The sequence below is a fragment of the Gallinula chloropus genome, assembly GCF_964237585.1.
Source record: "Gallinula chloropus genome assembly, chromosome: 1".
Lineage (NCBI taxonomy): Eukaryota > Metazoa > Chordata > Aves > Gruiformes > Rallidae > Gallinula > Gallinula chloropus.
In genome coordinates this window covers 93011000-93025621 of record NC_140085.1, presented here as the reverse complement: position 1 = coordinate 93025621, position 14622 = coordinate 93011000, and the positions used below count along the sequence as shown (strand labels likewise).

General features: G+C 36.7%; 1 protein-coding gene across 1 annotated transcript in view; it reads left to right on the top strand.

Annotated features, from left to right (window-relative positions):
• ABI3BP (ABI family member 3 binding protein) overlaps nucleotides 1-14622 on the top strand; it is a gene marked incomplete at both ends in the record, with an annotated part of 155055 nt that overhangs the window by 116067 nt on the left and 24366 nt on the right. The window contains 5 exons of the mRNA XM_084276754.1: nucleotides 4124-4222; nucleotides 8709-8819; nucleotides 10650-10733; nucleotides 12048-12116; nucleotides 12250-12462. Of these exons, the coding sequence (XP_084132880.1) occupies nucleotides 4124-4222; nucleotides 8709-8819; nucleotides 10650-10733; nucleotides 12048-12116; nucleotides 12250-12462 (576 nt within the window). The remainder of the gene's footprint in view (nucleotides 1-4123; nucleotides 4223-8708; nucleotides 8820-10649; nucleotides 10734-12047; nucleotides 12117-12249; nucleotides 12463-14622) is intronic.

The following is a 14622-nucleotide window of genomic DNA, read 5'->3' as shown; positions in this document are numbered from 1 at the left end:
ATGAATTCCAGGACATCGGCAACTGTATCAGAGTTACAGTATTAAATGACCAATGGTAGTAGTGAGGGGTCAGAAAGTCTCGTTCTTTGCTTGTGTTGGCAGTTTGCTTATAAGTGAGCTGTCTGATGACCAAAATAGGCATAATGCACACAGGTCTCCAGTAGTATATGGCTTTTGAAATCCCATCATGAAATTATGTATGAGTGCACAATTATGTTAGACCGTAAATTTAAATTTTCCTTTCTCCCATATAGTAGTAAACTTGGCAAAGTATTTGTAGATTGAAAAGAAGAAAAAAAGAATGCATGCTAAGTAAATCATCAGCATAAACTTAAAGCTTAATGCTGGTTTAGGTGACTGCTAAAGTATTGTTTTAAGCAATCTTATTTTAAACAGTCCTGTTGGAGTGCCCACTAGTCATTATTTCCATGTTGTTATAGTAGTACCAGTTGCCAGGAAGAACTAAAGCTTCATTGTGGGAGATGATCTAAAAAACCATCCCAAGACTATTACCTTGCAGTGCATGCTATGTATTCTGTGTTCACACAGCAAATAAGTACCTTCTTTCAGATTTCTTCTGGAAAATTATGCTTCTAGTAATGTTTTCCATTGCTCAGTTACCTAAGTTTGTTTCTCTAAGTTAAATGAGCATTCTGAAGATGTCTGTTACCTAGATTTTGTGTTCTTCCAAGTGAGCCCTTGAAATTAAACTAAGGAGGAGCTGGCTTTTGTTATCTGCTGTCCATTTCTTTGGGCCTCCAACCCTGCTGATTTAGCAACTCACTGGAACCGTTCTGTGTGTCTACACCTTCCTGTGAGTCTGCACATTTCTTTTCAGAAATGTAGAGAAACCAGCAACGAATGTTGTAGGTTCATGACACTGAGAGAGGACTACAGCTTTTCATAGCTTTTCAGTGATGATCAATAAGTGAAATCCCAAGTCTTCTGTAAAACAAATACATCACAGTATTATGGCAAAAGCAGTGTCTGAGCCTACAAGGCTGACTGTGCTTACAATAAAAATTTTGTGTAGATGAGAGTTCAGATAATCCATTAAAGAAATCTGTATCTCCCCCAAGAAATGTGCAATTACCTATTACAAACAGAATTTATAAGACTGCAGAAGAGACTTAGAAAAGAGAATGTTACTAACCTGGAACCCTAAATCTTACCAGCTGAACAAAGATGAAAAATTTTCTTTTTCAGTAGGTGATATCTTAGAGAAATTGTATAATGGAAAAAACATACTTCCCCATCTCAAAAAAATCATCCAGATATCTTAAAATGTTATTTTTTGTGGTTAACTTATCAGAATTCTTAACTTCTGATCTGAGCTGATCAGAATCCTGAATGGTACTGTAAGGAAAATACATTTTCAGGCTTACTTTTAGACATAACATATTTTTTCTTCATCTGAAAAAGAGCACATTTACTGAGGAGCCATGGATACTCTGTTGTTTGAAGACCAGTTTGGGTCTTTAAATTAATTCCTTGCTGGGCTGCCACTGTTGTTGAATGTACTCCAGTTCTTCATCCTGATTGTGCTCATTAGCATCAGTGCAAAGATGTTTCACCCCATGCAGAGTGTGCTTGGGAGCTGCAGGGCTCAGATGATAAGCAGTGGAATTTGGGTGGTTTTTTCCAGCAGCAGCACATGGGATTGTGGATGGTTTCCTGGCTGGCTTTTCAGCCTCCTGGCTAGCTGTAGTGCCAGGTGGGAAACTTGACTGTGGGAAAGACGCAGGAATTGCCTCCTCATGACTAACATTCCTTTTAGCTTTCTACCATGTTTTAGCCATTTTCTTCAGAATTTGATTTCATTGAGATAGCTTTTCTTATTTGTCTTACTGTACGTAACTTATTCAGTTGTGGGCTTTTTATTTAATTGTAACCATTTAGAAACTGGTCCTCATCTATTAAGCTTCCAGACAACATTCCACAAACAAACTTGGAGCAACATTTTCGTTTCACTTCTGGAAGACAGATAGAGTTAACAGCCATTAATTTTCTCTTCTATTTTCTGTTTATCTTTGAAACTGTGGGTGTATAGCTAAGTTCTAGAGGAATTAAAGCATGAAGGTATTTCAGTATGTTTTATTAAAGCTACTTTTTCTAGTTCTTCCCTTAATATGATCCACCTTTCTAATAGTATTCCTGCTATTAAAGGTGAAGTGGTTAGTTTTAAGGTGTTCCCATACCCCATGAATATTTCCAGCAAAAAAGATAGAAGTAAAAGAAGACTTAAAGACATATATGACATCTGCTCTTAGTTCTCTTCAAAGTTTGGTAATTTGAGATGCTAATAATAAGCAAGTTTTGTTAGCTAGCATAAGGCAAATGCTGTGGTAAATACAACAAGCTGTTTGACAGTGTAGGTACCTTGTGTGAAAACAAACCATTAGGTAACGTCGAAGTGCATTGAAACATTCAAATGGGAGATTTTTATCAACAGGCAAGTCTTGTGGTTTGATCAGCTTTTCCTCTGAAACTTCAACTTTATTTGCATTCCTGTTTTACTAATGCCAGAACCTTTTTCCCATTTTTTTATTTATACAACTCAGAAAATATTGTGATTCTAAATTAGACTGTAAGGAGCAGGATAGAAGTTGGTAGGCTTTTCTGTAGACACTCTAAGATGCAAAACTAAATTAGACTTGTAATGGATACTTGGGTGATTTAGTGTGACTTAGTCAATTTGCCACTACATTTTGTTCATGTGTTTATTGTAAGAAGAGGCTACAAAACTAAACCAAATTTAACTGTGGCCCATGGTGTACAAGATTATTTTTCTTTTTAAGGCTGGTGCTGCTCTTCTCACACCTCTTCTTCCTTGAACGCAATATGAAACATTGTTTCATATTGAAACATTGATTAGCACTGTGGTGTTTTGTTTCTCTGAAGATCTAATTAACCATTTAAGTTTCCTGAAGTCAAATTGCAGTTACATAAAACCACATGATGGGTTTAGAGATCTTGCTTGCAGAGACCAGGTGACCTGCATGCGGTTGTCAGCTTACTACAAGACTCGTTATTTTAAGGATATGTAAATCATTTAACTCATGCATACTGTGGACTGTGGATTCATAAGGTATGCCTAGCAAGAATGGCCAACGAGTAAAATAATTGAAAAATTATCTGCCTCATGCTGTTAAAATAAATTTAATCTCAAAACAAATAGAGCACCAGATTATAAACCTATGAAATCTTTGGTTGAAATATTTAGATCATGTTGGAATAGGATTTGATTTTGATAATCAATTTAATTTACTTCTTTTGGTTTACTGCATTAGCTTTCGGGGAGGGGGGGGGCGCGTTCTTATGTCATGAGAAAACATGCATAGGGGTTTTTTTGTTGGATTTGGTTTAGGAGGTTTTTTTACAAACATGATGAAATTGCAATGCATCTTCTCACTCTACCAAATATGACATTTTTATAAAGTAAATATACTTATTTTGTATAGGGAAAGCACATTACTTTATCAGTCTGGCTCTTCTATAAATATAAGCATGTGAAACAGTTGTTCCCTATCAGGAGTAGTTGTGTTGATCTTTTTAATGCCATTTACTTCAGGTTTTTAAAAATGTGTTTATATAATTTTAAGTAGGACCTTTATATACAAACTGAATTTTATGTACACCTTGCTTCTGGTACTCCAAACATAGTAAATGTTTGGTTCAGAATTGCTCTAGCCATTTGGTACGAAGGATAGCTGAAGATCTTATTTTGGTGAGGAGGAGAACTTGGCCTTTTGCAAGAATCAATGGATGTTTTCTTCTGTACACTGAAAAACTAAAATGTTTTCTGTACTCAACTTTCCATGCGTTAATTTTCATTTAATTAATCTGTTATCTATCTCTTAATCTTATTAAGCCTGTCTTTCCAAACATACTTGTTTCAAGGAATGTTTAAAATTAAATTACATACACTATAGTCTCAGGTCTTGTTCTACTTACTTGAATAGGAAGGTAACAGATCCCATGAAGTTATCAGAAAAATACATAGGTGGGTGATATATGCCATTTTTGCACTTAAAGTTATCTGGAGTTGAATGTATGCAATATCAAGTATTCCATGACTTGGTAGTGTACTGTAGATACTTATTTAATTTCCTTTATTTCACAGATGATGTATATACACCTGAAGATATTGCCAGACAAATTGGGATGGATCTAGAAAAACCTTCAGAGGAACATAGCGATACCTGGGATAAGCCAATTTCTGGTAAGGTTAATAAAAGACAACTAAACAAATTTTAGCAATTACAAAATACCAGACCACCACCTTTCCACTAAACATCTCCACTAAGAATGAAAAATAATTCTTAGTCATCCTCATATGTATGCATTCTCTTGGCTATAGGTTGCTACTAAAAGAGACCAAGGTCACTATTTAGTCACTAATGTATGCAATATATTAAAAATTGCCACCACCAGATTGTATGTTTATGACAAAAGAGCCACAATATTGTAAGTGCTGATTATGTTCATTTTAGTAGTTTCTACATAGCAAGGGATATGAAGGTGAATGCATAAGCAAATTGTCCTCCCATTTATGAGAAAGTTTTGTTGATTATTAGGATTGTTGGGAAAATTCAAATGTTAGGCTCAAAGCAAAATAACAGTGTGGAGGAAATAGTATTACAGGTTTATTTTTTCATACACACTATACCAGTCTTGTCAATTTTAGTTTTCTTCCAAGTCTTGCAATCATATTTTCAAAACAATCTAAGCACTTTTACTGAAAATGGCTTCCCCAAATAGGCATTCAACAACAGACTTTTGTATTTCACTTTTTTTTCTAGTGAGATGCTTAGAATTTTTCTGTTTCAACTGTTGTAGTATAGAGTGTGTTTGTATGCTACATATGTATACACAAACATACATACGAACACATAAACACACTTGCATGTAGAGAATTTCTTTGTTTCATAAGCACAGCCAAGACTAGGGCTTGTTTTAGCTGTGCTTTTTTTGCTGGCATAAAAGCTGACTGAAAAGAAAATATTTTGGGGTTTACCCTTGGATTTCCTTTGAAAACATGTTACTATATTTAAAAACACAGATATAAAGATATGTGCCAAACTAATTTATAAATTATTATTTGCTCCTAATCCCTGCTGAATTTGTTTGCATGGAAAGGCAAGAGCCTATCTTGACAGCTGAGTTCTAATGTTTTACCTTTTTGTAATTTATTCAATCTGAAGGTTGTACTTTGAAAAATGCAGTCCAGTTTGGTATACTGTTAGTAATAGCTGAACGCAGACTATAAACTGAAAAAAGGATCGTGCTCTGTGTTTTTTGTTACTGAATGTCAGGTAGTGGTGTGTAATTAGGTAAATCCAGCTTGTCATTTCCAGAGACTGGGATTTTTTTCTTATGTATATGGATTTGAAGTAACATCTGCATCTGCTTTTACTCATCTTATGACATTTGATGCTTAAAGATAAGATTTTAGAGCTTTGAAGCAAATTAGTACCTAAAAGTTGGTGCCATCCACACACTTGCCAAAGGTGCACTAAATCCCACTGTCTATGTCATCATCAAATGTATTGAACAGCATTTGTCCCAGTACGGTCCCCTGAAGGACACCACTTGTTACTGATCTACATCTGGATATAGAGCCATCGACAGCAAGCTGTCTAGCCAATTCCTTTTCCATCAAGAAGTCCATACATCAAACCATTATCTTTCCAATTTAGGGACAAGGATATTTCGTAGAACTGTGTCACTGGCCTTACAGAAACCAAGATAGTTAACATCAGTTGCTTTTCCCTTTCCAACCATCACAGTCACTCCATCTTAGAAGGCCACCAGATTAGGCAGGCACAATTTGCCCTTGGAAAACTATGTTGGCTGTCTCTAATCACTTTCCTGTCTTCCGTATGCCTTGACATAGCTACCACGAGGATCTTATCAGGCAAAGCAATGAGGTGATTAATCAGATAAGTTAGCCAGTATTTGACTTCGTTTTTAAATACATTTACTGAAAACTGTGTGTGTGTTAACTGTAAAATTTACATCTACGCTACTTACCATAAACTAAAAAGATAGGTTACAACACACACAAGAATTAAGCTTGACCTGTTAAAAATCTGTCCTAAGAGGTTGCATGCCTTCCTTTTAAATGAAGCGTGACAGAGTTAAGGAATACATTCCTAGCACACAAAGAACCCCTGAGATTCAATCAATCCTAATGGTTCACCATGCTGCAGTCTTCACAAGAGTCTGTGCTATTGCAAAACCTCTAAATTCAATTATGTGTTCTAGTTTACAAGCTCAGTTTCCACACATTGTTAATTAGATTTGGTAACATCACAGACCATCACCCAAATTGTTGTGGAAGTATAATAGCAGAGTGTGGATTCCTGGTTTTCCAGAGTGCAGTATTTTAGATTCGACTGTGACAGTCCACTGAATGCAATGTTTTGGTTTGCATGTAACTGTTGTTTTGTTCAGAAGATATGGTAGAAACCACTGACCTTTCAACACTTGAACTTTTTTACTCCATAAATATCTTGGACAAACTCATTCCCTAAATACAGGCAGAGGAAAAATTAATCATGAACAATACCACATAGTAGTATCAAGAACATGAGGATTCATATATATATATATAAAAGTTTATTATCCTTTTTCAGATCTTTAGGTATATTTTTTAATTTCCATCTGGGGATTAAAAATAAATATGAAACCTACAAATGCTACTTCCAAAACCATTACATCTTCCTGAATTAGATAGAGCATTGTTTCCTCTCTTGATGTGAGGGATTTTTTTTAAAATTGTGCTCTATAAATGACTGTAAAAGTCTAAGAGAAAAGGGAACAGAGAAACAAAGAGATGTTCCTGTTTGTGTATTGTGAGTATTTCTAAAAAGGCTTTCCCAAGTGAGTCTTTGGATCTGCTCCCTTCTCACCCACAGTCACTCTATTTATAGGATCTTGATACGTTGGGCCCAAGGTACTCTTTGTAGCAGGCAACTAGTGTATTTGTTGACATTGGCAGCATTATAAGGATTATATTATTCTTGAGGATTTTCCCCTGTTAGGTACAAGAAGTCTTTTGTTAAATAAATGTGTTGCACATATCTGCTGGTTTTTTCTAAAGGCAAGAAGTGCAAAAGTGAACAGTGGAACAATTTGATTTTTTTTAAACTTGCCTTTTCTTTGCATAATAAAATCCTTTACCATTGCCTGGAAAATATAGAGAAATGTTTTGTAAGTATGCATTAAGAGGCTTAGGTTCTTCTTTCAGACCTTGCTGTCAAAGGACTTTACCAGATCAATTTAATAGACAACATCTGGAGCTACACATTGAAACACCCTAGTTGAGTGCTTCAGGTGTTTCTAACAATGTAATTGTCTCTACCCATGTCAGTGCATGAAAGGACAGTGACTTTCATTTCAATTTTCACTTATGAATGGTGTATGATAAACCATCCCTAATGATAACGCAATCACCAACAGCATGAAGTTTAACAAGGACGAGTGCTGGATTCTGCACCTGGGAAGGGGCAGCCCTGGCTGCATGTACAGACTGAGGGATCAGATGCTGGAGGCCAGCCATGCTGAGAGGGACTTGGGGACCCTGGTCAACAGCAAGTTAAACATGAGCAAGCAGCTTGCCCAGACAGCCAGGAGGGCCAACCATATCCTGGGCTGCATGAAGCACGGTATGCCAGCTGGTCTAGGGAGGTGACTGTCCCGCTCTACACTGTGCTGATGCAGCCTCACCCTGAGTACTATGTGGGTTTGGGTGCCACAGTACAAGAGGGACATAAAAATATTGGAGAGTGTCCAGAGGACAGCAGCGAGATTGGTGAAGGGTGTGGAGGGTAAATCCAGGAGGAGGGGCTGAAGTCCCTTGGTCTGTTCAGTCTGGAAAAAAGGAGGCTGAGGGAAGACCTCATGGTGTTCTATGGCTTCCTGATGAGGGAGAGTGAGGTGTGGGTACTGATCGCCTCTCTTTGGTGACCAGTGAAAGAACCTGAGGGAAAAGAATGAAGGTGCAACGGGGGAGGTTTAGATTGGATATAAGGAAGAGGTTCTTTACTGAGAGGGTGGTCGGGCACTGGAACAGGCTACCCAGGGAAGTGGTCACAGCACTCAGCCTGACTGAGTACGAGAAGCATCTGGACAATGCACTCATTCACACACTCTGACTTGTCTGGCCCTATGTGGAGCCAGGATTTGGACATGATCCTTATAGGTCCCTTCAAACTCAGAAGATTCTATGATTCTGTGATTATATGGTATTATCTCTTTTGCTCCATCTTTTGCTTCAAGCTGAGGGTGACCAGTTTTATCAGTTAAAAAGTACAAAAGATCAGAAAATTTGGTAAGCAGGATACTGAAGATGTTTCCAGGTACACTGAGGTGAAGTTTATCGTTGGAAGAAGCATCCTGTCGGTTGCCGAAAAAATACCATTGACAGATATGAGTAACTACACAGAAAATGAATCACTGAAACACTTGTACAAAATCCCAAAGCAGCTACATTTTTTCAGTCTAAACTTGGTTTAAAACTCCATGGCACACACTTCCCAAAGAATTTAAGCCTGAAAATAGAAATAATTTCAGTTTATAACCTCACCTGTTTGCTTTTGATACTAAGTCATGAAAACATTTTCTGACAGGTCAGTATATAACTCATTATGGGTTTCTGATTTTATGGAATTTGAGGTTAAATAATTAATAACACTGTCTTTCAGTAGCTATATCACCTGGCCCCCAGCACCCTCCTATACCTCCTGTCAAGCCTACACCAATGCGAAGAAAACCTCTGCCTCCAAATACCGTGACTGGTAAACCAGGAATTCCAGGTATCTCTCTCAGCCTTTTCAGCATAAATATGTTATTCTGTGTGAGACAATACTGAATTGACTAGCAGGGTACAGGAGGTTTTATAGTGTAGATTATTTTTCTTTAATCTGTGATACCTATAGATGCTAATTTCAAGCTAAGATTAAACTGTTGTGTCTGTACTTGCTGTTGATGGATGATGTTTCATTAGTAACAGCTACCAGAGAACATAAGACATTGTTAGTCTTAAGTTGTAGCATAAAAAAACTCATTGACCTGATAGATTCTCTTTTACTTTGTAACGTGATCTATGCTGATTTTCTCCTTTAAGTGTCTAATTAATATGCCAGTGTTTTGAAATTTCACCCTTTTCCTATAAACTAGAGGCCAGGATATAAGGTTAGTCAGCAGTTACCACACTTTCCTACCCGTTCAAGATGGAATAAATTGTGTAGATGATCCAGTTCTTCCTTGTGTGGCCAGTAGAAGATTTTTCTTTGCCTGTGTTTCCTAGTGTTTTATCCAGCGTAATTTTTAACATTATAATTTAGTTTCTTCTGGTTCCCTGGAGAGACTGTTCCACAGTACTAACAGGAAAAAATTGCCTCTATGCTCTTCTTGGATTTTCCCTTTCATAATTCTATCCTGTTTCTCTTTCTCATTAACACCGAGAAGAATTCCTTACTTGGATCTTTTCTTACTTATCCAGTGGATGAGTGTTATGGGGAAGGTTTTTTTTATTTAGACATTAAAACTCTCCTGGATGGAAAAGAAAGAAACAAGTGTGTTCCAGAACCTTTCTGAAACTGGACTTTAGTAAATTTCCACTTTATTAAGGAAATTAATTAAGGATAGGGACTTTTGTTCTTTTAAATTTGGTTCACAGAGTTCTCCCATCAGCCACCATGCATTTTCATCATATATGTATGGAAGGTAACTACATTATGTACTTCCTGACTTTTTGGGGGTTGAGATTTCATGGTCATTCAGTGGTTATCTGGGAGTATCTGCATGTATTGTGATTATAGTTCTTATCTAGTTTGCCTCTTAGAAACCTGTTTTCTTTATTATGTGATAACAGCTATTTCATTATGGGAGATAATATTGCCTTTTATCAATCAATTTCCATTGAAACTACAGAAAAGATCAGTTCATAAAGAAAGGATTTTTTCCTCTTTGGTCACAGAGTGTTATAAATGTTGAAAATGTTGGACTTGGTTGCATTTTTCATACCTTCCTTTGAAGTGTCTTAATTTCATTCAGTGGAAGCTCCAGTACTATTCTGTGGTTAAACTCTTAAGGCAGACCATAGTTAAGGGCTCTGTGTTTATTGCTGCACATGTTCCAGCTCCAGCCTTGCTAAAATATATGCTTTATGGAGAATAGGAATGAAATGATCTTACATATATTTGAGAGAAGAATCAGAGTTTCAGTTACTGACTCCAACTATTCTGTTATACAACTCATGAGGAAATGTGCTCTTTTATTTGAGAAATACAAATGTCAATGCTGGTCATTTTGCACCCTTTTACCAGTTTCTGTTCGATGGTTCTGTACATTAAACCAGATCATATTCTAGTTGACTGAAGTCCTCCAGGACAGTGTTGAAGTAGCAAAGAATTTTCTTACTGGATTTCAGGATTAGGTTGTGCTGGCAATAAGGTCAGCTTGGAACTTTTATAAATCCAGCTGGAAGCTGTTGTATAAGTTTTGAGGGAATATCATAGTTTAAATGAAAGTACTTGTTTTGTGAAGTCACAAATCTGATTTCTGCTAGGAAATCAGAAAGTTGTTTCACCCTTGAGTAATGAATGCCTTGTTGTGACAATTTCCTCCTCCTGTCACTATAGCTAAACCCACGGGACCAACAACACCGGTGAGGACAGGAACATCATATAAGACACCAACAGCTTTTGCAACTCCAGAGTATTATGGTAAACATATTGCAGACAGTTCTGTTTCCTTTTACTCTTTTCCTGCCCTTCCCTAAATTCTATCGATGCCTTGTATATTTTATATAAGAAGTATCCTGTTTGAGGTTGTTCTGATTTTCTTTATGGCACTTAGTGACTTTTCTAACTTGACTGAGTTCATCTTGCTGTCTTCTGATACACAGCGTGGTAAATGGGACCATAATGGCCCTTACATCTTTCTAGAAATTAATATATGCTTAGTAGGCTTTCAATACTATTCAGTGGCTACTTTAAATCTGAGGCATTTCTTTTCCTGAACATTTCTTTTTAGTTAGGACATAAATTCAAACTATTATTTGACAGTAGCTTGATAGTGGTCAATATGGTTGTCTCATCCTCCTAGCTATCTGATCAAACTGCCACCATTTAAATAGAAAAAAAAAAAAGCAATAGGGTAAACATAGCAGTTAGTTGTTAATTTGCCCCTTTTAAAATTGGAAGTTAACTACAAGATCAGAACTAAATCTCCTCAACGTAGTATACAAGAATGGGTTTGGGGAAGGATTTGCATAGAATTTTTGAGCCAATATATGCAGCTCCAGGTATACTGTGATAAATGATGCTGTTTCTAATTGTCCTGGATTTAGAGTAATTCTAAGTGTCATGTCTCTTTATAGAGATAATGAAGCAATCTGGATGCTAGGTTTATTATTAAATGCTTGTTGTGAGTATACTGTGTTTTGTCTGTTGAGGTCCATTGTAGTATTTGCATCTTAAGAGAAGAGAATATTTTCAGAATGGTGGCTGTTTGACACAACACTGGTGTCATGAATCCTGACTGCTTTAACACATTTCTGTTCACCAATGTATTTGCCTACACTTTGCTTCAGATTTTGTTGAAGTTGTACACTCTGGAGACAGAATTTGTGGTTTCCTTGTCACTATTTTAAGAGAAGCTTGTGTGACAACATAATAGCGCTATATATTCTATGAACATGAAACAAGCTCCAAGCTTAACAGCCAGTACAGTGCAAAAAGATCCTTTTTAAAAGGTCTAAAGAGCATTTTGCTTCTATCTGAACTGAATCCAACAGCAGTCAAGACTTCTGTCATTCTGATTATCGCTATCTCTATACTAGCAGGTAAGTATGATGTTTACTTAGCATCACAGCCAAAATGGAGTCCTTAAAAAGAAAAGACAGATATGGCAGCAAAGATTTACCATGGAAGAGCTTTACCATGATTTAAAATGCCAAATGAGCTGGGTAATGCTGCTGTTCTAACACTGAAAATTTGTAGTTATTGCAAACTAAATTACAACTGTGTTTTCCACAGTTGATGCAACGGTCTTCAGCTCAAGTCCTACATCAGAAACAGATTCTTCAGGCAAACCGAGGTACCAAGGTAGGATTCTAATAGCTGTGGTATTTTTATTTGAGGGAATGTAAGAAGACTAACATATGCACTAGGTGAAATGCCATTGACATTATGTAAAAACACTCTGTATTGAATAACAACTCTTTCCTATTGTTCTCAGCCCCCCATGTCAAGTACATGAAGAAAGATGATGATGTACCTTGCTCTATCACAAGCTCTCTTGAACATTTTCCACAAGAAGAAGCTAGCAGCAAGGAAGAACCTACTCGTCCCCCACAAAATCCTCCAACCAACCTCACAGTCGTGACTGTTGAGGGTTGTCCAACTTTTGTCATATTGGACTGGGAAAAACCGGACAACGACACTGTTACTGGTTAGTTTGATTTCTTTCCTCCATTATATCAGAATACAGTATCTTCAGTTTATTTTTTTATTTTCACAGTGGGTTTATGCCATTTAAAAAATACTTGAATCCCAAGAGAGTCTTGCACCCATGTGCTTTTATTTTGTGCTATCAACTCCAGTGTGAATAAGAAAAGGCTACTGGATTAGAAAAATATTTTCATCACTATATCATGTCGGTGATGACACAAAAAGATACTCAAGAACTATGACTCTGTGTCTTCTCTTAATTTCTGGCTTCCCTATGTACAGAAACACCTATGTATTTTATATGGATGCATACAGATAATGTAGACATCTTTCTTGACTTGAGGATGTTGTTGATTGTTGGACCGGACACAATGAAACCTTACATCCATCTAGTAGAACTCTGCCAGCATAATGCTTGCTGTACCCAACATAGGGTCACCAAGATCTATGTTAGAATAACTTGTTTGGGCTTTTTATGTCCAAAGGAAGGTTTTTCTATTGAGAATAAATCTTTTGTGAGCCATGCAGGAATCAGTACGCAGACAAGTAAACATGCAAGATGATCATTCATAATTTTTCTGTCACCTTCTGTATATCAGCACAGACTTAACAAACTTCAATATTCAAATTAATTAACAGATGAAAATTATGGTTCTTCTGTACTGTCAGGAAAATGGCTTTTATTTTTACCATGGACCTAAGTCTTTGATTTGCAAAATCACTTGCTTATTGAAGCCATGACCAAATGGATTTGGCTGTGTTGCATTACAGGTGATGAGAATAGATAAAATCAGTAGTTGTGAGGACTAAGACTTGATCATTAGCCATTCACTTGAGCATGTAAGTGGGATGTTTTCAGATGTTGTGGTATATGCATGTCATGAGAGATTTCAGTGCAGAGGTATAATTAAGTGACTGTCACAAGCGAGGCCACTCTCATCCTCAAATTAGTCTTTCCTTGATCTCCTAGAAATAATTACAAGGTTTAGCCTCTATTCTTTCTTGCTCTTCCCACTGTCTTGAAAAATAATGAATGCAAAACCAAAGGGACACACCAAAAAAAAAAAAAAATTAGCCTGAATTTTTTTCTTCTGGCAAAGAAGAAGAGTTAATCCTTCTGCTGGATTAAAAGAGGAATAAAATGAGACTGTAGGCTAACAAAAAGTACCAACGGGAGAGAAGAATGATTACCTGGCTTGCCTTCCATGTTGTGCTTCATCCTAGACGATAAGAAAGTGTGAACTTATTGCTAACCTTTGAATTAGGCTGAGGATACCACTCTGTGAACGCTTCCCATTCCAGGCAGCTCGGCAGTGCTTGCTTTTGTCCAGGGGAAAGCCTTTGAGTTACTGTTGTCATTTGGAGGCCTCATCCACTGACCAGTTCTTAGTCTGGTTCAATCAGATAACATCATTTAGTCTGCATGTTTTCTTGGAAGTAGACCTGATGTTTTTCTTGACTATGTTAATGAACCCAATGTGGCGCAACTATTAGTATTGCAAAAATAGAAAAACATTTCCACTATAGCTGGCAAGACTGTCAGCGTACATCAGCAATGTAAAATAAGAGCAATTCCTAATTGCCTTCTGATACTATTTTTTTTCATTTTCAGTGCATGTTGTGAAATACAGGCCAAGCAATATTCACTTTCTTCTGAAACTTTAGGCAGTTGTAATCAGCATTCATAAACGTTAACTTTACATGAGTTTTCTTTTCTTTTCTTTTATAAAACTATTCAGTGATAACTGAGATACCTGTCATACCCTTCCCCATTACAGAAAAGACTAAAATATTCTGCAGAATATGTGACTAATACTCATTTTTCCTCACTGAGAGAAACTTCAGTTTTCAATCTAGTTACCATCCTACTGAGATGTAACAGCTTTCCCATAAGTACCATCTTCATCCTTTTAAACTTAAATGTGTAATACAAAATGTTTGAACTGTGTGGCTTCAAATACTCTCATTGAGCTTGTCTCAGTCATCTTAACTTCAGAAAATCACTCAGTTAATGACTCATCTGAGGACACTCTGAATTCAAGAGAAGGCATTGAAACCCATTTTCTGAAAACTGATTACTTCATATTGGCAACGGTATGACATTACTTGTTTAGAAGACTTAAATCAAGTTTTCTGTCATCTCTTTTTATTTTTGTAGTTT